Source organism: Chelonia mydas, chromosome 3 (genome assembly GCF_015237465.2).
Source record: "Chelonia mydas isolate rCheMyd1 chromosome 3, rCheMyd1.pri.v2, whole genome shotgun sequence".
Lineage (NCBI taxonomy): Eukaryota > Metazoa > Chordata > Testudines > Cheloniidae > Chelonia > Chelonia mydas.
The window spans coordinates 146,450,451-146,474,656 of NC_057851.1; the positions used below are offsets into that span (position 1 = coordinate 146,450,451).

The 24,206-nt window shown below is 41.4% G+C and overlaps 1 protein-coding gene across 1 annotated transcript in view; it reads left to right on the forward strand.

The window, feature by feature from the left end:
• Positions 1–24,206, forward strand: part of GLP1R (glucagon like peptide 1 receptor) — a 93,806-nt gene that overhangs the window by 45,655 nt on the left and 23,945 nt on the right. Inside the window, exons 4-5 of the mRNA XM_043543506.1 lie at positions 14,263–14,372; positions 21,001–21,107. Of these exons, the coding sequence (XP_043399441.1) occupies positions 14,263–14,372; positions 21,001–21,107 (217 nt within the window). The remainder of the gene's footprint in view (positions 1–14,262; positions 14,373–21,000; positions 21,108–24,206) is intronic.

The window sequence follows — 24,206 nt, forward strand, 5'->3', positions numbered from 1 at the left end:
ATGCAGGAACTCTTCTTGTTCATACTGCAGACTTGGCCAGCTTTGTATTTGAGCAGCTACTCTGTCTTTCTCATTCACAGGTCTCGTTCTCCCTCACTCTATTCTGATGGGCTATCAGTCTTAGCACCAGCCTGACTCATGGCTTTGCTGACACATGTAGCTCTGCAGGGTGACTAGCAGGACAGGAAGTTGAAAATTATGTGAAGATTGTTTTTTCATCCACTTAGCCATTAGTCCAATCCCTGATGCTGTCAGCAGTCTCCCCTTCTCTCTGTCTGCAGCCACCGACTTTTCTCAGGGAGGTATAACTGTGTCCCACAGTGTGGTAGCTTCTGAAACTCTGCCTGCATCAAACTGGTAGCCTATGCTTTAGTGTCCTGACCAGGGAGGGTCCGAACAGGCTACTGTCCTATTCTAGAGTAAATGGGAGAATTTTCTCTTACTCCCCCTATCTCTGAGGGGAGGCAAAGGCCTGCATTTTCAAATCCATGTGCTTAAAATTAAGCACTTAAATCCATATTTAGGCATCAAGTCAGGAACTTTTGAAGGAGCTGAAGAGAACTAGGAACCCAGTTCCAGTGAATTAAATAACAATGACCTGAATCTGAGAAGTGCTAAGTCATACTTCATATCAGCTTTTTGCAATCTGCCAGACTTAGACGAGCGGTTCCCTGCCCCAAGCTGTCTGGGCTGACATGTCTGTTGATCAGCTAAGGTCCTGGTTGAATCTGCTGTAACCAATAGCAGGGGGTTTGTCACTCATGAGCCTGAGACCAGAGGAAGCACTAGCCCTTAGGGTTTAGTGCTAGTCAGGGACTTGGGAGACCTGGGCTCTAGTCTGTATTCAACTACAGACTTCCTGTGTGACTTTAAGCAAGTCATGCAGGCTTGGATCCACAAAGGGACTTAAGTGTTGTGACACCCAGTGTTGCAGTGCCTAGAAGATCACTGGTACAGTACTGTAATCTGCAAAGCCTGAGGTTCCCATACAATGAATGGGGAGAAATTGGCACCTGAAAATGCAATCCACCGTAGCCAGCATGCTAGGCGGGAAGTCACCTAAGCTAGCCAATAGAAGATGCCAACAAGAGGGGTATGTCCCAAGCCCTGGACCTCTCAGGGTTTGGCATCTATCTTTGCTTTCAATCCCCAACCAGAAACCTCTCTCCTGGAGTCAAGTGGCTTAGGTGTCTAGTTTCTTGGGAGAAGGAGTGAGGCACCTGTGTCATGCCACACTAAATGGGAGGGGGTTATTGATGCTTGCCTTGTGACTGTTAGCCCAGTGCTTAGCACACTCACCTGGGATGGTGGTGAATCCAGGTTCAATTCCCCACTGTCTGCAGAAGTGGGAGAAAGGGTTTGAACAAGGGTCTCCCACACCTGTAACGAGAGCACTTCAATCACTGAACTATGGGATACTCTGAGGTGGGAGGTTTAGGTTAGACATTAGGAAAAACTTCCTAACTGTCAGGGTGATTAAGCACTAGAATAAATTGCCTAGGGAGGTTGTGGAATCTCCATCATTGGAGATTTTTAAAAGCAGGTTAGACAAACACCTGTCATGAATGGTCTAGATAATTAGTCCTGCCACGGGTGCAGGGGACTGGACTAGATGACCTCTCGAGGTGCCTTCCAGTTCTGATTCTATGTGGCGCTCCCTCAGTCTCTCTTGTTGAAGCTGCTCCACTTTGGATAAACAATTAGTCACTGGACCAGACAGCATGCAAATGACTCTATAGCTTGGTCGTTAGGACCTAGGAGGTGGGAGACCCAGGGTCTAATTCCTCTGCTCCAGGAACTATTTAATTATTGATACACAGTGGAACAACTTAAACAAGACAGTTTGAGGGACCCTATGTCAGAGTATCCCATAGCTCAGTTGATTAGGGCACTCTCCTGAGAGGTGTGGGCTTCTCCTCTTTGAGTCCTTTCTCCCTTTCAGGCAGAAGGGGAACTGAACTTAGATCTCCCACATCGTACCTGAGTGATCTAACCACTGGGCTACAAGTAACAAGGAGGGAACTACCACCACCTCCTCTGTCTCAGGCTGCATTTTGAATGGCCCTGACCCAGTAGGTGCTCGGGGCTCACTTACGAGACCAGTTCCCCCAGGAAATGTAGGCATTTGCCTGCCTGTCTTCCCCTGGTTTGTGCATAGCTCTTGAGCTTAGGTGGGAGATAAGTGTCTAGATGCCTAGAGTGAAGCAGCAGTGCACATGTGCATGCTCAGAGACGGAAACTTAGGCACCTAGGGAATTTCTACAGCTGGAATTTAGGTGCCAAGTGAGTGTAGGCACCTACAGGCTTAGTTGGCAGGTGAGCAGGGGCATACTGGATCACAGTGGAGCCTAAAACTGGAACTTAGATACCTAAGTACCTTTGTGAATCTGGGCTGTAGTGTTTCTATACCTGTTTCCTATTGGTAACATGGGGATAGTAGTGCTGCACTACCTCCCAGGAGGCTTGTGAGGATTAAATGCATTAGATTGTGAGGGGGTCAGATGTGGTGACGGAAGCCATACAAGTTGTCAAGGTTCCTTCCCCACTCTGAATGCTGGGGTACAGATGTGGGGACCTGCATGAAAACCTCCTAAGTTTACTTTTACCAGCTTAGGTTAAAACTTCCCCAAGGTACAAACTATTTTACCTTTTGCTCTTGGACTTTCGCTGCCACCACCAAACGTCTAACCGGTATTTTTTTATTAGGAAAGAGCCCGTTTGGAAACGTCTTTCCCCCCCCAAAATCCTCACCAAAACCTTGCACCCCCCTTCCTGGGGAAGGTTTGATAAAAATCCTCACCAATTTGCATAGGTGAACACAGACCGAAACCCTTGAATTTTAAGAACAATGAAAAAACTATCGGTTTCTTAAAAGAAGAATATTAATAGAAGAAAAAGTAAAAAGAATCACCTCTGTAAAATCAGGATGGTAAATACCTTACAGGGTAATTAGATTCAAAACATAGAGAATCCCTCTAGGCAAAACCTTAAGTTACAAAAAGACACAAAGACAGGAATATCCGTTCCATTCAGCACAGCTTATTTTCTCAGCCATTTAAACAAACAGAATCTAATGCATATCTAGCTAGATTACTTACTAAGTTCTAAGACTCCATTCCTGTTCTGTCCCCGGCAAAAGCATCACACAGACACACCCAGACCCTTTGTTTCTTCCCCCCCTCCAGCTTTGAAAGTATCTTGTCTCCTCATTGGTCATTGTGGTCAGGTGCCAGCGAGGTTATCCTAGCTTCTTAACCCTATACAGGTGAAAGGGTTTTTCCTCTGGCCAGGTGGGATTTTAAAGGGGTTTACCCTTCCCTTTATATTTATGGCACAAGTACCTTAGCTAGACAGACTGTGGTTTAGAGCAGTTCATTCTTCACTGCATGTTGAGTGGGAGGTGAGCAGCTGCTGTGCACCACATCCCAGCAGAGAGGCTCAGCATCACAGTAGGGATGAGCAGGCCAGCGTACCAGTCACTAAAGTACTACCTTATTCCCGTCTTCATTATATGAGGTACCAAACATTTGCGTCCCCTGGTACTTCAGCACAAGCTGGCACTGTGTGTGTACTGCAGTTGTTTAGATAATGTTTCCAGGACTGCATCTGGCAATGACCGCAAGACGTACTTTGGAGGATGCTTACCTGTTTTCTGTTCTTCTTGTGGGCAAGTCTCAGGGCATTCTGCTATGGGGAGCATTTGCTGATTGCAGCATTTCAGTCAAAATACTTTAAAGATGATGTGAAAATTATTTTTTCCTGTTGAGGCTGTGTAGCAAATGTGCATCTGATTCACATGAAGCAGGCCTTTTATATTCCCGCTGCATGAAGTTCAGATTGGGGAACCTGACACCATATTGAAGTCCTTCTACCTAACTGTTTAGTTGCTTTGATAACCCAGAACCATTTCCATTGCCTCTCTGCCTTAGGTACTTATATGTGCTCCATCACCACAGCAGCTGAGCACCTCGTGATCTCTAAGGGATTTATCCTCACAATACCGCTGTGCCCCAGGGAAATACTATTATCCCCATCTTACACATGAGGAACTGGAGGCACAGAGAAGCCAAGGTCACACAAAGTCTATAGCAGAGCAGGAAATTGAATCTAGGTATCTCAAGTCCCAGCCTAACATCCTAACTGCTGGACTATCCTTTCTCCCTCCTGTCATTCATTTTCAGTGCTCGTGAACATGACCTGTTCGTCTTTTCAGGAGCCCAGTAACACAGTGCTTAGCGAGCCACTTCAGATAAAATAAAGCCTAACCTGAACTGGTGCTCAAAACTTAATCTTCAAAGTCTGAGGACACTGAGGTAAATGTTTCTGTTGTTTTTTACTTCCATAGTAGCCTCTGCATCTCCTGGTCTCAGACAAGGCTGTGTTGGAAATGTTGGACAAATGTGAAACAGTTCTGTTGTGGTTTTCCTTAGTCCTGACAGATGTTCTAGAGGACCTGTTCCCATGAAGTTTCCAGCCCACTTTTAGACCAACTCTAAAGCCCAGAGAAGCCAAGGTAAAGGCTTTCAGTGACTCCAGCAGGCTTTGGATCAGGTCTTTTGTGAACACAAAGGCTTCAGAGGAACTTCTGCCTTTCTGCCTGAGCCAAAGTTTTTGAGATTTGCTCACTAGTAAAACTACAGAGTGACGTTTTGCACTCAGTTACGTACAAGTAACCCTGTGGAAATCTGGTAACCATAAAATATGGCTGAAGATATTGTGACTTTTTGTATGCGCTGAAGTCAGTGTATTTAAATGGGTGCAATTGAGGGCAACTATGTACCTCAATGTACCATCAGTTAGCAATATTAAAGGAAAATAGCAGTGCCCCTTTGAGAGAAAGCATCCAGTTACTGTCACTGGCTATGAATCTCAGTATTGTTACTTTTTTAAAATTTAAGGCCAGTTGCCAGTAATTCTGTGTGGACCTGGAAAGCTTGGAACAGCTAGTACAATTCATTTTACACTTATGTTCTTTGGGGTTCTGATATTTTATTGTTTAATGGCACTAAATCCTCCTAAATAGAAAATCTTCCAGAGATAGTGGTTCCAAACACGACGTATGTGCACAGTAACCACATCAGTTGTTTTTATGTATACTGGGGCATATAAAGGTTAGCTGCATCCTGGTGGAGCATAGCCATAGCTCAGTACCCTATGACAGCTAATATGTTCCCTCTCTTCTTATTGTTTCAGGTAGCTCGGAAGTTAGTGGCTGTGGGGGGTGTGCGTCTGTTGATTTAAATTACATTATTTGAAACATAAGCATTAAGTAGATTATAATGAAACACCATATCCAAGATCTTTGGTTGCTACTGATACCCACATTTAGTAGCTATAAATAGAGATGACACCAGCTCACAAAATTCAGATCTGGCGCCAAACTCACCTGAAGTTTTGTGGATGTTTGTGTCCAGGGTTTTGGTTCAGGATCCATCCCTAGCTGAGGTACCTGCTGTCTGATTCAGCTGGCCTCCTAATCCACTATGATCTTGGATAACTTTCACTTAATTCAGTGGGCTGCCCAGTAGCTGTGGGCTGTGCAGTGGCCTTGTAACCAGTCAAGACAGTGGTCCCCAAACTTCTTCTGTCACGCTCCCCCGCCCTGCCCCCAGTAATAGAATCTATCCATGCCCTCCCCCTTACCCCGTGAGCTGGGAGCCGAGCCACAGCCATGCTCAGGACCTAGGGCATGGAGCTGAGCTGCGGTCCGGGCTGGGAATCAGGCACCCAGGCTAGGGAGGGGGCATAGCAGGGCTGGGTGGTATTCCGTTCCCACCTGCCATGGGGGCTGGCCTCACCCCCCTGAATGTTCCTCTGTTCCCCCCCTAGGTGGGGCGCACCACAGTTTGGGGATCTCTGAGTCAAGATGATGCCACAAAAACAGAACTCTCACACAGTCCCTGTTAGGTCTCTACTGCATAAAAACGTTCTAACAGATTCCAAATTGTGGGATTGAAAGGAGCAGGGTAATTCCCCCAGAAGTTTCTTTGGTTTAGGCCTCCACAGCAGTAAGATCTCCTTCTTTATTATATAAACACCCTCCAAAAGGAGTTTCATTTAAAATATGGTATAAAGTAAAAGTGGGCAAGAGGGTTCACTACACTTTCTTTCCCTCTTACACCAAAATTAAAAGTTTGTAGTAGGCTTTCAAATATGTTAACTTGATCTTGAAAGGGGCCAGATTATCTCCTCAGAAGAGATGTTAATTTGCATTTGCCAACCCCGCTAAAGCAATTCAAATTTTAAGTTTCCTTCCCTGGACTAAAAGTTGTCTCAATCTAATCAACAAATTCACTTTGCAAATAATATGAAAACTCACTCACTGACAGGAAGTTTACCTCTGACTTTATCAGCCTACATCTGTTTATAAGATGGTAAACTCTAGAACATATGCCACTCTTGTTTCAAGGACAAAAATATGGACTGTTGGAATAAACAGTCAGAAATTTCATTAGGAGATACACAATGGAGGTATATATGTGTCAAGCTCAGGGCAACTGCCCCAGCTTGGTGCGTGTAGGGCGTGGGGAGGTGTTGAAATGTCAATACTTTCTTATATATTTGGTAGGACTGTGTTGTTATCTAGGATTTATTTATTTATTTATTTTTGGTCAAAGTGGCCTTTCCAGTTAACTATAATATATTTGTATTTATTTTATTATATTATATAGAAGTACAACTCCCCACCGAGATGTTTTTTCATTAGAAGTCTCAGGTGAAGAAATATATAGCATCTCATTACAGGGGACTTTACATCTTTTAATAGAAATAAAGTATACTAGGTATTGCTAGGTATTGATGAAAGAGAATGTTAATCCAGTCATTAGTTAGTAACTAAAGTTCTGAATTAAGCATTAATCTTGTATAGCAAGTGTTTTGCTGAAAAGGGACTAAGGCTATTATCTGAAAGTTACCAGCTAGTTGGAAGATTCACATTCCAAGCCCCAAAGACTGGATTTTTTTTTAATTTAGGTAAATTTAGTATTTATCAGCAGTGTTTCAGTTTACACTATTGAATTCTAAGAGTTTGTCTTCCTCTGAGTCAGACAGACAAAGACACACACATTCTAATTCTGATCTCTTTGGTGTAAATCAGAAGTACTGCCATTGAAATCAGGCGGAGTTACATACATGTAAGAGCAGAATCAGACCCCCTGTGAATATAGATTGCCAGGATTGAATGAGTTTGGAACTCTTTTTGCCTTTTTTATTTATCGTGTTGTTCATCTTAATTTTTGGATCCCTTACATATTAGTATATAAAATTTATTGAAAAATACGAAGATTTTCTGAGACCAAATTTCACTTTTCATAGAAAGATGTACACAGACTTATATGTATGGACAGTCTAGGACATCCTAGTAATAGTTTTATTTTATAAAATATATATATTTTAAAAATCCATCCCCCTTTCATTTCACATCAGTTTCACAAACAGTTTTAACTTTAAAACTGCTAGGCTGTGCAAAATGGCTGCAGTTTTCCTTTAATCTCACACACAGACTCTCTTGTTTATCTGCATTGTTACCCTTTCCCTCTAATTTGTTGAGGTGCACTTCCCCCTGAGAGTTTTCTGTGATAGCCAAATGCTCCACCTCCCACCCTCCAAGAGATCCTGTCGCTTATTCTGGAATTATGGCAAATAAAAACTCATCCTCAAACACGCTCCAAATGTTGACTTTTAGAATTTGTATTCATCACCTTAAATTTTGTTTGAAAAAGAAGGAAGTCCTTATGGGTGGCATGTTTATGAGAAAATCCAGTTTTATGGCTCCTTCCATGAAGATAATGACCGTGGTGCTGGCTTGTTGCCAGCCTCATTTTCCCTTTCTGGAGCTAATTTATTCTGCTTTCTGACAATCAAAATAACAAGAGGTGAGTTAGGGAAGAACAGGAGCAAGTGCTCAATCAGCATAATTGGTCCTACAGGAAAAACTGACTTGCATACACAAAACCTGCTTGATGACTGTCCCTAGAGCTTAGTGAAGTGGGGCAACCATCGCTGTCAAGTGAATACAAATGGAGAGACTCCTATGAGATTGTCCTCACCCTCACTGTGGATGAGTGACAAAGGGTCCTTCCAAGTTTATACACATGAGCAGTCAATTAGCTGTGGATTTTGATGTTTAAAGAGAGGATTTTAACCTCAGCAGGAGAAGAGGAGCTCTCAAACCCATAAAGAGACTAGTTACCTACAGACAGTGAAGAACACGTGAGAGGAAAGGCAGAGAATGTGGGATACACTGACTATAGAATCTTTTAGGAGAATCCAATCTTAGGATTAGGATATCGGATGGAAAACTTCAGTGAGATAGGTCTGAGTGTAGTAAAGTTGGGTTGGAAATTAAGTTTGTAATGGATGTGTTAGTACCTGTCCATAACTGTAGTCAGCCAAGGTAGCAATACCTACAGTTAAAGCTGCTTGATGCTTCCTAAGATCCGATATTCAATTGTTTCTAACTTTGCCAAACTTTAACTGTTTGAGCTGAAATTTTCCGTGCTGAGAGGCTGCATAAAACTGAATTATTTTTTGAAAGTTTTAGCCAAAAAGCTTCTGTTTCTTCCCATATTGAGATTAAGGAAAATGGTGTTTTGCCCCTATTTTTAAAAGAAAAAAAAATCTGTACAAACTTTTTGGTCAGAAGCTTTAGCATCTCCCTGCTTTAGAGGATGGAGTTGAAATTTGGAAAGGGGTATTTGTCCTGTCGTCAGATGTGCTTTTTGCTGATCCTGTGACAGACCATGAGACCTCTGCCTGCTTCAGCGCGCATGATGGATGGTATTCTGGGAATTAAATCAGGGTTGTGTAGTGAAGGAGACTGTGTTTGTAGGACCCTGCCTTGTTTACTGCAGAAGTTGGAAGGTGACTAATGAATGAGGCAGGGGAGTGCTGTAAGAGAGAGGACAATCTCATGGTTTGAAATTGGTATGCTGGAATAGGAATGCTGCAGTGGAGAACTATCTCTACCACAGAGTTCCTAGGTGATGCTGGCAAGTCACTTCAGCCAAAATGTTCACAGGTGACTGTTCATTTTCTGGGTACCTGAATGGGGATGAAGATAATGCAACCTCACTTCACTGGGGTATTGTGAAGGTTAATGCATTGGTCTTTGTATAGAACTAAGATACTAAATGAGAGCACCATAAACAAGTCCATGAGGAAATTACTAATTCTGTGTTCAGTGCAGAGGTTGTATGGGGTGGTTAAATAAGGCCTAGAGCCACACACTGAGTTGTAAGGATAAAAGAAATATGGAATAGCGACCTATTTTGTGAGCACTATTCATCCTGGGCACTGAATGGGGCAGGGAGGGCCTTGTGGAAAAATAGTGAATGATCGTGTAATTAAAAATTGTATGATGATAATATATGGACAAGGGGGCTGAATTAAAACTTCGCATTGGCAATCTTAATGCTGGCATTTCCTAACTTTGAAGTGCTTGACTTTCTACCTTTAATGTTCTTAATGTAGTTTTTGAATATAATAATAAATATTGTCTGCAGATATAAAATACAAGATCCACTGAGGAACCAAAACTGCATCCTGACATAAAGGGAGTCTGATGTGCCATTTATGGGGAACAGGGTTAATACAGTTAGAAGCTTACATAGAACAGAGAACGTTCCAGCATGGAGCTCCACGAAACTGTGGAGGAGGCACTGCTACCTTTTATCCACAGCAACCTCCTCTTGATTATGCAGCACGATTCCTTTCTGCCCGTCACCCTCCCCTTCAGAGCAGAACTTTACAATACACAGACAGAATAAATAGAATACAAGATTCAGGGGAAAACAAATGCTTACTGGATATTTAAATCCAGAAATAAGTGATGGGGAAATTCCTGCTAGGTTATATGATCAGTTGCACCTCTATTGACCAGTGGAAGATTGTTCCTCCGCATCTGTTCAGCCCAGTTTTAAATATCCCTGGTGCAGGAACTAAGAATATAATTTAGGATACTGTGGTGATGAACCTACTGTAAATATATAGCTGGGTAAATAGGTTTGCAGTAAAAGCTGGAAGCCCCCTTCCCCAACAAGTTGAGACTGCTCATGGGTTTCATGGTGCCAGCTGCAGTTTGTACTTCAAAGCCAAACGTAAGATTCCTGGACTTAGTACATTTTTGTTGCAAAGAAAACCAAGTATGGGAGTGAGACATTTAAACATTAACTTCCCCAGCAAAGAACTGACCGCATAATCCAGCGAGCTATGTGCTCAGGCCACATTGAATGATAAACTCAGCTAGGAATGAGCTGAGCTGAGCTCTTCAGAGGGGGAGAAACTCCTTCATTAAAATGCATTGTCTTCCCCATTGAAGGTCAAGTCACTTGATCAGGGAACACGTCAATCTGTGGCAGCAAATCATTCTGTTGGTACTCATTCACTACAGAGTCACTGCTGCCTTCAAGAGAAAACTGTTACCTTTTCCAGAACATTGGGAATTAATGAAACTGGGTAATTCTAGAATGTTACATTCTTAATGGGGGTTTAAATAATGAAAGGCCTACTCTGCAGTTCAGAAGTGTGATTCTCAACCTGGGTAGGCAGATTCACATGAGCTCTGCTTGAGCTAGTATGCTAACATTAGTGTGTACATTGTGGTATGAGTGGCCGATCAAGGTAGCCTCCTGAGTTTGGATTCGGAGGTTTGCATGAGCTTGGATGCAGGCAACTAGCCCATGCCACCACCAGTGCCACAAATGTCCACACTGCTATTTTTTAGTGTGTTCCTGGCTGCAATGTAGACGTACCCTTATTGATCTTAAATTCTATATAATTAATTATAGTACCAAAAAAATGGATCCTGAAGAAGCAATAAGGGACTGTCATTTAGATCTAGCTTTTTTTAAAAGACAGTATATTTCTCTTTGGGTCAAGGCTGATCATTACAGGCTGGGTCTCATAGTCTCTGCATCCCCCAGCGTGTGGTATTAAAAACAACAGGCACCTGGGCCTCTTTGTTGGACTCCTTAGCCTCCTTTGGCCTGTGGATGCGTCTTGGTCACCCCACATTTTAACTCCTCATCTTGTAAATGGTTTGGGTAGAGAGTTTTACAATAAGCCAGTGAAGTAGACACACTGCAGCTGAAGTATGAAGGGTCGTATGGTCCAGATTGGCTTATTGCTGCATTTTGTTTTGTAATATTTTAAAGATGAACTTGTAGCATCTTAAAGGTGAACTGCTAAGCTGGCCTTTCATTTCAGTCCAAGGTTACTAACACATTCTGGGTAGATTTCAAAGCTTTCCTTTATTTCCGCCATTATTCTGACTTCTGGAGTAGATTTAGTGGCTCTAACATTAATGTTCTCTGCAGCAATTCAGCTGCCTAATGTGTCATCCACTAAATCTTGAGGAAAATTAACCCTTTATGTTCACTACTGTTCACCTAACAAGCAAACTCTGGCAATGCAGCAACATCCTCTACAGTTTTCACAGGTTATAAATAAAGGGAGTGAATGATGAAGCATTCAAACAAAGTGGTTAATGAATATGAAATATATTATATGCACAGGCCTCCTCTCTTTCTTTCTTTCGTAGACAAACAGAGAGAGAGAGACACACTTACTGAAGAAAATTCTCTACTAGCTTATAATTTTATAGAATAATATAACTATAATACTAAAAACAAAGTACTAAACCAATTACCTATTATGGAACACCAATTACCAACAAGCAAACCAATTACCAATTTCACTACCAGTTGTTAGGGGGCTTATTCCTTCACCCACTCACTTCCCTGGTCCTTCTCGCATGAACAGAGAGCCACAATACCCGAAGTCCAAAGGTGCAAACAATTTGATATTTATTGGGGTGAACTTCCAGCAAGCATGATTCCAGTTTCCTTCCTTAGTGTCCCCCTTCCCAGCTATGAGACCACAGAGCCTTAACTGTGTCCCTGTTCCCATTCCCCCCCGCCCCCCTTAGCAAAACATGATTCCAATTTCCCCACCCACACACTTCCTGATTGACTGCAGACTATATAGTAAAACTTGAGTTCTGCTTAGCTATACCTTAACCAATCATTTTACTGAAATTTAACTAACCAATCCTAACATATTGTAACATGATTATTTAACCAAGTATATCCCACTGCCTTAATTAGTTTACACCCAGCAAAATTAATTATACAGCAGACAGAAACAATCACAGAACCAGACAGAGATTATACAGACAAACAATAGGAAATGGGGACTACAATGATAGAACAATACAGAAATGAGGATTTCACATCCCAGCTATTGATAAGTGAGTTCTTGCCAGACAGGATGCTATCAAACTAAGTTTCCTTTTACATTTTCTAGGCACTTCCCTTTCTCTGGAGGTGATAGGCGTTATCAGGACAGGAGTGTATTTCTAATAGCCGAATAGCACCTTATTTCAATGTGACTAGTTTGGAATGTAAAGATGTGACCGTTTGCTTCCCAGCTTATGGCTGCCTCTGCTGCTTAGCCAGAGGCCTTAGCCTAAGAACAGGGCATCAGACTGTCACAGTAAGAGAAGGCCCTTACACCGGCAGACAGTGATTTTTGATTTTTTTTTTTTTTATACCTCTATAACTAGCTAAGTGATAAGAATACACCTAAATTCTTAGGAGGCTAGGCCTTTACAGACAGGCCTGAATATCTATATCCTAACACCAGTTATAATACCAAATGCCAATTAGAATACCAATTTCCAATTACAATATTATTACAATACCAGTTACCAAGGCAATTACGAGTTACAGTGCAATCACTAATTATATTATTTTGTATTATAAGTTTAAATTTTTAAAACAATTTTAAAATCAAATTGAAAACTGAAACATTTTGGTTTTATCAGAACGCTTTGATTAACCCCAAATGATTTGTTTTTGTTAATTTTGTTTTACAGAAAATGTTGACATTATTTTCCAATTTGGAACTTAACTTTCTTTTTTTAAATGTCAGAATTTCCCACAGTACAGAAATTTAGAGTTTCGATCCGCTCGAATTTGTAGTAAGCAGGAAACTGGTTGGCTTGGTATATTAGCAACAGGATATAGGTTCAATCTGGATCAAATTGATAGTGAAAGCTGTAATAAAAAGACTCTTTGACTTATGTAAAATGAATTAATGCTCTCAGGTCAGTTTCTAGTGGGTATGTGTCCATGTCACACTGCTGTCTCAGCAAAGGGCAGGAGCTGAATTGGCCATGGTGATCAAACTATGGTACCTTCTCAACCAAGAGGTGGTTTAGATTGAGGCTGAGGCATGTTAGCAAGCTCCAGTGTTTGGGAAGCAGTTTGCACTGCTGCTGTACCTGTTTTGTGGATAAGTGTTGAGTCTCCAGCATGTTTGCATACCATAATGAGAAAGTATATTCTAAATACATGGATAAGACTTTTACCAGCACAAAGTTCCCTGTACTACAATGTATCTGAAAGCTCCCCACTCTGCCTACTTTTATTTTGCTGGTTCAGTATAGTTCTATTTTATGCCTTTTAATCTTTTCTCTTTTCATAGCACTAGACTTCTAACAGCCTCTAAAGGGCTCTTGATTTGTTGTTGGTTTTACTCTTTGTGTGAGTAAAAAAATGTGTGGGAAGCTTAGAGAGATTTGTGCTCAATTTTTAGAGCAGAGGTTTGGCCAAGCATACACATTTTTGTGTGCTCATCTTTGTATACCCTTCTTGAGTGTTCCCTGTTACCACTCTTACTAATTTTGGGACTAGTATAGGCAAAGAGAGGAGGGTATATGTGGTCTTTGTGTTCCTCCATCTCCTGAGCAAATATGGGTATTTGCTTACATTCCTGGTAAGGCAACTTTGCCTTTTGTAATGGCTCAGCTTACAGGGAGACTTTGGCAGGAACCTGCACATATGCATACCTCCTACATATGGGCTTAAGTCACAAAGTTCAGGATCAAACTTTCCTAAAGTTCTGGGGTGTTTGAATCTGGGCATTCAGTTTAGATCCATTTCTTCTCCTAACAAAATACATGCAGTTTTCTCACCAAACAGAGGTTTGTTTTCAGCCACAAACTCTGTGGGTTGTTGCTGCTGCTGCTGCTGCTGAACTGCTGGAGTGCTCTTTGGAGTACTTTTTGTAATGTTGTTCTTGGAAGCCATACACAGTTGGCTGTGAGAATGAATGAACTGAAGTGTTTGTTACAGGAAAAGAGCAAGGTGAAGAACAGCTGTAATAAGGTGACAGGTGAGGGGAGAGGTTAGGCTAAGCTTCGCAGTTGTTCTGTTCTTCTCCCCTGTAAGTCTGTGTTCTTTCCCTCCTTGTCGTTGGCAGTGCTCCATGGACAAGTTTACCGCTTCTGCACCCCTGAGGGCACTTGGCTGCTGAAGGAGAATTCCACCCTGCCATGGAAGAACATTTCTGAATGTGAGGCATCAGATGGGGTAAGAGGAAGAGGTTTTGCCTATAAAAAACTGTAATAAGTCAACACTTAAATATTATTCCTACTGAAATCAGCCTTTTCAACCTGATCTCTCTAACTGGCCCCAGTGAGAATTCGTATTTTTTTAAAGAGACGTTATTAAGGGCACAAAAAGCAAATTATACCAATGCATAGGAAAGTTAAGAAGTATGGTAAGAGACCACCTTGACTTAACCAGGAGACCTTCAGTGACCTGAAACTAAAAAGAGAGTCATACAAAAAATGGAAACTAGGTCCAAGGATGAATATAAAAAAAACAACACAAGCATGTAGGGACAATATTAGAAAGACCAAGGCAAAAAAATAGATTAAACTAGTTAGGGATATAAAGAGTAAGAAGAGAACATTTTACAAATACATGAGAAGCAAGAGGAAGACGAAGGACAGGGTAGGCCCATTATTTAATAAGGAAAGAAAGAGAACAGAAAACATAGCAATGGCCAAATGCCTTTGTTTTCACTAAAAAAGTTAGCAATGATTGGATGACAAATATAGCAACATCAGGGAGGTGGTGGAATCTCCTTCCTTATAAGTTTTTAAGGTCAGGCTTGACAAAGCCCTGGCTGGGATGATTTAGTTGGGGATTGGTCCTGCTTTGAGCAGGGGGTTGGACTAGATGACCTCCTGAGGTCCCTTCCAACCCTGATATTCTATGATTCTATGATTATGATCAGTGTAAATGGGGTAGGATCTGAGGCTAAAATAGGAAGTGAACAAGTGAAGAATTACTTAGATAAGTTAGATGTCTTCAAGCTGGCAGGGCCTGATGAAGTACATGCTAGACTACTTAAGGAACTGGCTGAAGAGATCTCTGAGCCATTAGCTGTTATCTTTGAGAACTTGTGGAGGATGGGAGAGATCCCAGGGGACTAGAAAAGGGCAAATCTAGTATCTGTCTATTAAAAAAGAGGGAATAAGGACAACCCAGGGAATTATAAACTGGTCAGTTTAACTTTGGTACCCAGAATGGTAATGGAGCAAATAATCAATCTGTAAGCACCTAGAAGAAAATAAAGAAATAACAGTCAACATGGATTTCTCAAGAACAAATCATGTCAAATTAACCTAATATCCTTCTCTGACAGGGTATCAAGCCTTGTGGATAGGAGGGAAGCAGTAGATGTGATATATCTCAACTTTAGTAAGCCTTTGATACTGTCTCACATGACCATCTTGTAAACAAACTAGAGAATCCTAGCTTAGATGAACCACTATAAGGTTGGTGAACAACTAGCTGGAAAACTGTACTCAGAGAGTAGTTACCATGAGCCACAATCGAGGTAGAAGAGCATATTGAGTGGGTCCTTGCAGGGATCTGTCCTAGGTCTCCTTCTATTCAACATCTTCATAAATGATTTGGATAACAGCATAGATAGAGAGTGCTCTTATAAAGTTGGCAGATGGTACCAAGCTGGAAGGGGTTGCAAGCACTTTGGAGGACAGGATTAGAATTCAGAATGACCCTGGCAAACTGGAGAAAATGTCTGAATTAAATAGGATGAAATTCAATAAGGACAAGTGCAAAGTATTACACTTAGGAAGGAATAATCAGTTTTACAAATACAAAATGGGAAATGACTGCCTAGAAAGGAGTACTGCACAAAAGGAGTTGGGAATTATAGTGGCTCACAAACTAAATATGAGTCAAACAATGTAATACTGTTGCAAAAAACCCACGCATCATTCTGGGATGTATTAGCAGGAATATTGTAAGCAAGACATAAGAAGTAATTCTTCCACCTTTATTCAGCACTGATAAGGCCTCCACTGGAGTATTGTGTCCAGTTCTGGGTGCCACATGTCAGGAAAGATGTGGACAAATTGGAGAAAGTCCAGAAGAGAGCAACAAAAATGAGTAAAGGTCTAGAAAACATGACCTACAAGGAAAGATTGAAAAAACTGGGTTTGTTTAGTCTGGAGAAGGGAAGACTGAGGGGGGACATAACACTCTTCAAGCATGTAAAAGGTTGTTACAGAGAGGAAGGTGATAAATTTTTCTCCTTAGACACTGAGGACAGGACAAGAAGTAATGGGCTTAAATTGAGATTTAGGATTGACATGAGGAAAAACTTCTTCTGTAAAGTTAGTTAACAAATTGCCTAGGGAGGTTGTGGAATCTCCATGGTTTTTAAGAACAAATTAGACAAACAACTGTCTGGGATGGTCTGATAATACTTGTTCCTGCCTCAATGCAGGGGACTGGACTCGATGAACTATTGAGGTCCCTTCCAGTCCTACATTTCTGTGATTTATGCTCTTTGTCTACTTCAGCTGAACTTGGTCAGCAAAGTTAGACTGGTCAATTTCACTTCCTGGCTGTAATGCACTAGACCTTGGGAGAAGTTAACAGCTCTCAACATGCTATAGGACTAGCCCTTTGCCTCTGACCTATTTATTGAGTGCACAGTCCCTGTCTCAAGGAGCTCTGTGCTCTAGCATAGACATGGACAAACGATTCAGATATAGGAGATGCCCAAAACTGTCAGGGGTTCCTGTTCTCCTAGAATTCCCTGTTCTGCAATGCAACAACCCTTCATAGGGAGCAGGAAGATTGTAAATTGGAAAGGGCTATTGTCATAAATATAAAGGGAAGGGTAAACCCCTTTAAAATCCCTCCTGGCCAGAGGAAAAATCCTCTCACCTGTAAAGGGTTAAGAAGCTAAAGGTAACCTCGCTGGCACCTTACCAAAATGACCAATGAGGAGACAAGATACTCTCAAAAGCTGGGAGGAGGGAGAGAAACAAAGGGTCTGTGTGTCTGTCTATATGCTGCTTTTGCTGGGGTTAGACCAGGAATGGAGTCTTAGAACTTTTAGTAAGTAATCTAGCTAGGTATGTGTTAGATTATGATTTCTTTAAATGGCTGAGAAAAGAACTGTGCTGAATAGAATGACTATTTCTGTCTGTGTGTCTTTTTTTGTAACTTAAGGTTTTGCCTAGAGGGATTCTCTATGTTTTGAATCTAATTACCCTGTAAGGTATCTACCATCCTGATTTTACAGGGGTGATTCCTTTACTTTTATTTACTTCTATTTCTATTAAAAGTCTTCTTGTAAGAAAACTGAATGCTTTTTCATTGTTCTCAGATCCAAGGGTTTGGGTCTGTGGTCACCTATGCAAATTGGTGAGGATTTTTACCAAACCTTTCCCAGGAAGTGGGGTGCAAGGGTTGGGAGGATTTTGGGGGGAAAGACATGTCCAAACTGCATTTCCCAGTAAACCCAGTTAGAGTTTGGTGGTGGCAGTGGATATTCCAAGGATAAAGGATAAAATTGATTTGTACCTTGGGGAAGTTTTAACCTAAGCTGGTGAAAGTAAGCTTAGGAGGTTTTCATGCAGGTCCCCACATCTGTACCCTAGAGTTCAGAGTGGGGGAGGAACCTTGACAGCTGTGAAAGGGAAGAAGAGAAATTCAACACATCTGAAGGAAAGTTTAGGAAATGTAAGCGGTCCCCTAACTTGCAGCCCCATCCCTTGTCCCACTCCTTCAAAGCTCTGTGGCATCAAGAGAGCTTTAGCCTAACACAGACTGCATGCCTGGTCATTTTTTATTCCACTTGCAGTTTAAGGCTTCTTCCTTAACTATATGTTGAGAGCTGCTAAGCAGACAAATGCCTTTTGGCAGCATTTGGCCATTTGATACATATCTCATTTCCATAAAATACAGTGCTTCAGGGGGCAATTATGTTAAACCCTAAATACACTGTGTCACCTCCTGATATGGAAATTGCTTGCCATGTTTATTTCTATTTTCCACTTTAGCAGATGCAGAACTCCTAATTGCCTGCTTTTCAGATATGTTTATGCATTTGTATTAATGTAGATGGAATATATGGGCTAAAGGTGTTAACCCAGTCAATGTCCAACATTAAACTGTGTGGGTTAAGAAGGTGTGGGTTTGGTTTACAGAGACCTCAGTCTGCTTAATACCCTGGCAAACACATAATTAAAAATCATTTTAACCTCTTATTGAAGATAAAGAGAAGAAGGAAAAGCAATTAAGGCATTTGAAATGTAACGTATTAAGTAAGACTTTTATTTTAACAACATCCCTTGTTCCCTTTCTCTGTAGCTGGAGAGTGTTTAGAAGGAAAAACCCTCTTGTTTGACACTCTTAGAGATTGTAATAACAGTCCTTCTGGGGAAAAGAGAAGAAGTTAGTTGAGATGGGCTGGAGCTGCTGCTGCTGCTGTTGTTGGAAATCCTTAAGAAAGGGATAGATAATAAGACAGAAAATATCATAGGGTCTCTGTATAAATCCATGGTACGCCCACATCTTGAATACTATGAGCACATGTGGTCACCCCATCTCAAAAAATGATATAATGGAACTGGAAAAGGTTCAGAAAAGGGCAACAAAAATGATCAGGGGTATGGAACAGCTTCCATATGAGGAGAGATTAAAAAGACTGGGACTTTTCAGCTTGGAAAGGAGGCAACTAAGGGGGGATATGATAGAGGGCTATAAAATCATGACTGGTGTGGAGAAAGTAAATAAGGAACTGTTATCTACTCCTTCTCATAACACACGAACTAGTGGTTACCAAATGAAATTAATAGACAGCAGATTTAAACAAACAAAAGGAAGTATTTCTTCACACAACGCATGGTCAACCTGTAGAACTTCTTGGGAGAGAATGTTGTGAAGGCCAAGACTATAACAGGGTTCAAAAAAGAACTAGATATAACTTCATGGAGGATAGGTCCACTAGTGACTTTTAGCCAGGATGGGCAGGGATGGTGTCCCTAGCCTCAGTTTTGCCAGAAGCTGGGAATGGGTGACAAGGGATGGATTATTTGATGATTACCTGTTCTGTTCATTCCCTCTGAAGCATCTGGCATTGGCCAATACTGGGCTAGATGGACCTTTGGTCTGACCCAATATGGCCTTTCTTATGGTCTTATGTTAAAGTCTGATCCTATTTCATATCAGATGGTGTTTGGGACTCAGCTGGAGCTGGTAAGGGTGGCAGTGTCATCTGAGTCTTTCTCTGAAACCCAGTCTGGTCAGGATATCTCTTAGGATCAGGAGGATGAAGGCATGGGGTCCCAGGAGGTGGTGAGGGTGATGGTGAAGCTCACTCCAATAGCTCATTTTTCTTCCCAAAGTCTCTTTCTTTAGGACCCCACCAAGGGAATGGTGGGTGGAATAGCCTATCCCCTCATTATTTTGTCCACGAATTAGGCATAGTTTCTGAAACATGATTTTTGGTTCAGATTTTTGGTTCCATGCTTTTCTTGTTTACCAGGTATGATCTTAACACAATCCTTGAGTTATATTGGTATGCTTTTTTTGTTTGGACTAATTCAATTTATCTCCCTTTTGGTACCTTTTCCCATCAGTACGTGGTGTTATAGGTTATTGTGACATCTTATGAACTTTTATGTACTTTTTATAGTTGAGCTGACAATTAGGTTAAATTTTTAGGCCCAATTATCACAACATGTATCCAACCATAGGGGGTTTAGTTTGAGTAAAAATCACTGTGTCGTTTTGTGGGCATCCCCCAAAACACAAACCCGCTAGGAATGTCGGAGGGAGGCTCTGCACAAAGATCACAAGGAAATAGTGTTTTGCCATCACCCTAAGGTTTGTTTTAATGTAACATCCTCCAAGATGAGAGAGGAGGCATCATGTCCTTTAAACATTAAACGTCAGTTTGGGCTGCGTTGATGTTTCAAACTGTTGAGTCTCAGAAGTTGTGCCAGGCTGTGACCCTGACAGTCTCTCCTCCTGGACTAAGCAGTCTTCAAATCCTTCCTTTTAAAACACTATTATTCCACAAAACCTGTCAGCGATGGCCTCTGCACTCAGTCTGAAGCCTCACATGCTGTGCTGTGTGCCTCTGAATGGTTTTACCTATTTCTGAAGCTGGGAGAGTGTCGTCTTTGGTATAGCACAGTGCACATTGCTCAGTAATTGTAGTGTCATCAATCCAAAGTGGAAAAATAAAATGGATGAGTTTTGGAAATAGATTTGTGATTAGAGGTGAGCCAGAATCAGAATGCAAGATCTAAATCCTGCCCCACAACCCAAACATCATGTTTCAGGCCTATCTCTTATCTATTGTATGTTCTACAAAAATCTTTTCTCCCCAAGATATGTACCAAAATTTTCAAACTTGGGTATGAAAGGAGCCACTAAATATGGCATTAAGGAATATAGCTTTAGGCATCCCCGGTTGAAAATGCTGGCTTTAGAAATTTTATCTGCTATTGCAGAACTGATGTGTTGATGTGTCTGTCTGTATGGCAATCTAGATAGGAAGGACAGTGTTCCTGGCATTTGGAATTCACTCCTTTCTCCACTCCTTTCAGCCTTGTTCTGCAATAGCCCCATTTTATTGACTTTCTGGGCTTGTTTCAAAGCCCTTGTATTTGAATGGGAAGTTGGGGTGGGATTTTTGTTTGTTTGAGGAATGTGAAAAGTGGAAGATTCTGGTTTGTAATGTGGGCCTCTGAGCACCTAATAAAGGGGTGGAAAAATAGTAGGTGTCATCAAAGTAGGGTTGGCGGGAAGGTGATGGGGAGATGGGAGAAGAGAAACAGGTCCAACGAGTGCTGTCTTTTCTTTCCTTCTATGCTGTCAGGACGCACCAGAGGAACAACTCCTCTACGTGTCAGTCATCTACACCATTGGATATGCTCTTTCATTCTCTGCCCTGGTAGTAGCGACTGCCATCCTTCTTGGATTCAGGTAATCCTGGTGCAGTTCAAAGCAGAGTGGAAGCAGCCATGCTGTTCTCCCAGTCTAAACAGCATCAGACTTTGAAATATTCAGCTTCTCCCGTCTACCATCTCCCCGTTCTACTCCTTTCATCATCTCACCCTTCCCTGCTCCCTTCTTGCACCTTATCTCTCCCAAACATATTTAGCTTCGAAACTACTAGGAGCGCTAGTTGAAATATTTTTGACAAAATGAAAATTTGTCAAACTATGCTGTTTCACTGAAGCTGAAATGCTTTGTGGAGGTGTATTGGTTTGACAAAATTTTCATTGGAAGGCAGGGAGAGGACAGACTGACTCTATCATACGCTAGGGTGGTGAGGGCATTGGCATAGGAAGTAGGAAACCCATGTTCAAGTCCCTGTTCTGCCTGATTCAGAGAAGAGTTTCTCATCCCAGATCAAAATGAGATCAGAATCAGGGACTCGAACCTGCCAGATCAGCCTCCCCACATGAACACCTCAAGGTTTTGATCTGAAGATAGATACTTTAAAGCAATTCCATTTTTGCCAAAATATTTGAAAGATTTTTGTTCTACTATGGAACAATTCTCCCACCCCCCCCCCCAAAAAAACAAAAAAAACCAAACTGCTAACAATGCCATGAACAGAATTGCCATCCTCCGGTCAGCTCTCTCTATTAGTTCCTTCTAGGTATGACTCCATCAAATTCTGTGGAAGGGCATAGAAATTAACAGAGTCTGGCGACTGAGAAGCCATTGAAAGGACCCTGGAACATATGTTAGATTGCTTAGGTTTGGTCAAAAATGCTGGCAGCCTGATCTAGAGCATACATCTTTGCATAAATGCACCATACATGCCTGCTGCAATTTAATTGATTCTAGCCTGGTTTGTCTGAATTTTGGGGATTCTGAGCACAGCAGGTGCAAATATGGGGGCATTCAGAATGACATCTAGAAAGTGCAGGAAATGCAGAGATGTGATCCTGGTCTATTGTATTTTATCTTTTTCCAGCTGAGAAACATGGGACCAGTGACTACTCTTTGCATGCCAAAGAGGGCTTACAATGACTACAGCTGAGTTGAAATTTGTGGGAAACCTAGAAAGACAAGATCTGCCTCCGTCAATGCCATGGGAGTATTATGATGATTCACGTGTTTAGGCATTAGTACAGTTTAGGGATTCAGAGTCACTGCTCTCTGGCTACCACTAAATCACCCCTGCCAGAGATGACTTCTCCCCAGAATTCATAAAAATACTCCTGAGGAGCAATTTATTTTGCTGTGGAAATGGCGCAGATTGAGACAAAATGGCAGGTGTTTTCAAAAACTTCCTGGAGGAAGATGTCCAAAACTCCCAACCACAGTTCAAATCCCTGCAGCTGAGCACCGTGTTTGGCTGTCAATCCAAGAACAAATAACTTTAGTATCAAAAAAACAGTTAAGGTGTTAAGTGACAAATGTATTTGCCTTTTGCCTAATTTATAAAACCTGAGCACTGTAACATAAGAAAATGAAAAATTGAATAGCATCAATGTTAGAGTTTTCACAAAAACATCAAAAAGGAGCCATTTTAAAGTCTTTTAATTTCAAAAAATGTTCGACTTATTCATAATTATCAGGACAAATTCTAGTTGTCGGAAAGACTTAACCCTAAACATTTGGAAGCATGATTTTTCTTTTTCCTTGTAGTTAACATCTGCATTGTAGTTGGACTCTGACTGCAGCCTCCGCTTCTAATTATCCATAGCAACCTTGCATGCTTGCAGAGCTGGGAGTAGAAACCTAGTTCCAAAACAGATTTTCCACCTTGAGCTAAAGGAACATCTCTGTTAGCTATAGAATATCCTTTATATTAATTCTAAGGTGCAACCAGCCAACAGAGGGCAACGTGCTCACAAACAAGTAGTGCCCAGTCCTGCTCCCACTGAAGTCAGTGGTTGAAACCTTCTGTACTCAACAGTGGAAACAGGATAGTCCCCATACCTCCCATTGAAATCAATGGGAGCAGTATTGGGCACCTAAACTACCCACGGTGGAGATAATCAGTAACTGTATTTACTTACAAACTATCTTCTGGTGTATGAATTTTCAGGCAGATTTAAGAATATGGAAAGTTTGCAGGGGTAGCAACAAGCTAGTTTTGAGCTAGAGGGTGACCAAAGTTAAACATGGTTAAATTGTGAAATGACCTGTAACTCAAAAGTGGCTTAATGAATCTTCTTCAAACTTCGCAGAAATATTCTTCTTTGCCTTCTGAATAAATCTAGAAAATTTCAGGCCAAATCTATTTCCTAAGCCAACGTTGCAGGGCTGAAAATATAGGTACAACTGTTTCTCTATAATATGCTCAGTATATTTTTTCAGAAATAAAAAATAATCACTTGCAGCAGAGCGTAGTTTAATATGAATTTTCCAAGTGGCACTGCCTACTTTCTTGATCCTAGCTGTGAGAATGTGTCTTTGTTTAAATGGAAAAACAAATTAATAGATTTTCCCCCATCTCCCCCCTCCGCAGCACGTGTGCTTCTGCTTACATGTGGAGTTTGTCACAAGCTGAGGGAGGAAATATTAGTGGGAGAACTTTGGTAAAATATCGACAGCACTTCATTGCCGAGTTTCAGTCACACAACTCCCGTTTCCTTTGCCCGCCCAAAACACGTTTTGACAGGTAGCAATTTTGTTGTCTGTGCAGCTGGCTATTGAAATTCACGAAGACGATGATCTTTCGTCATTGTTTATCATCATCACAGAGGTGAAAATCATGTTTCTTTTAGACTCATGGAAGACGTTTGTGATCCTCTCAGGATGCTGTTGATGAATGTAGTCTTCTCTTGTTGTCTAAGTGATAATTAATATGTATGATGATTTCCCTTCACGGCGACCGATACTTTAACATAGTCTGCTGCTGTGCTGCACACCAGCACATGAACCCTTCCAAAGTATTCCTGTTGCACTCTTGTTTTCTTTGCTGAAGGATCACTTAAATAGTTTAGACGGAGCATTATGTAAAAAGTCCAGTCCTTTAGATCCCTTAGCTGTGATCACTGTAATTAAGGTTGTAAATCATGTTTCATTATAACTCCCTATTTTTCACACACTCCAATTATT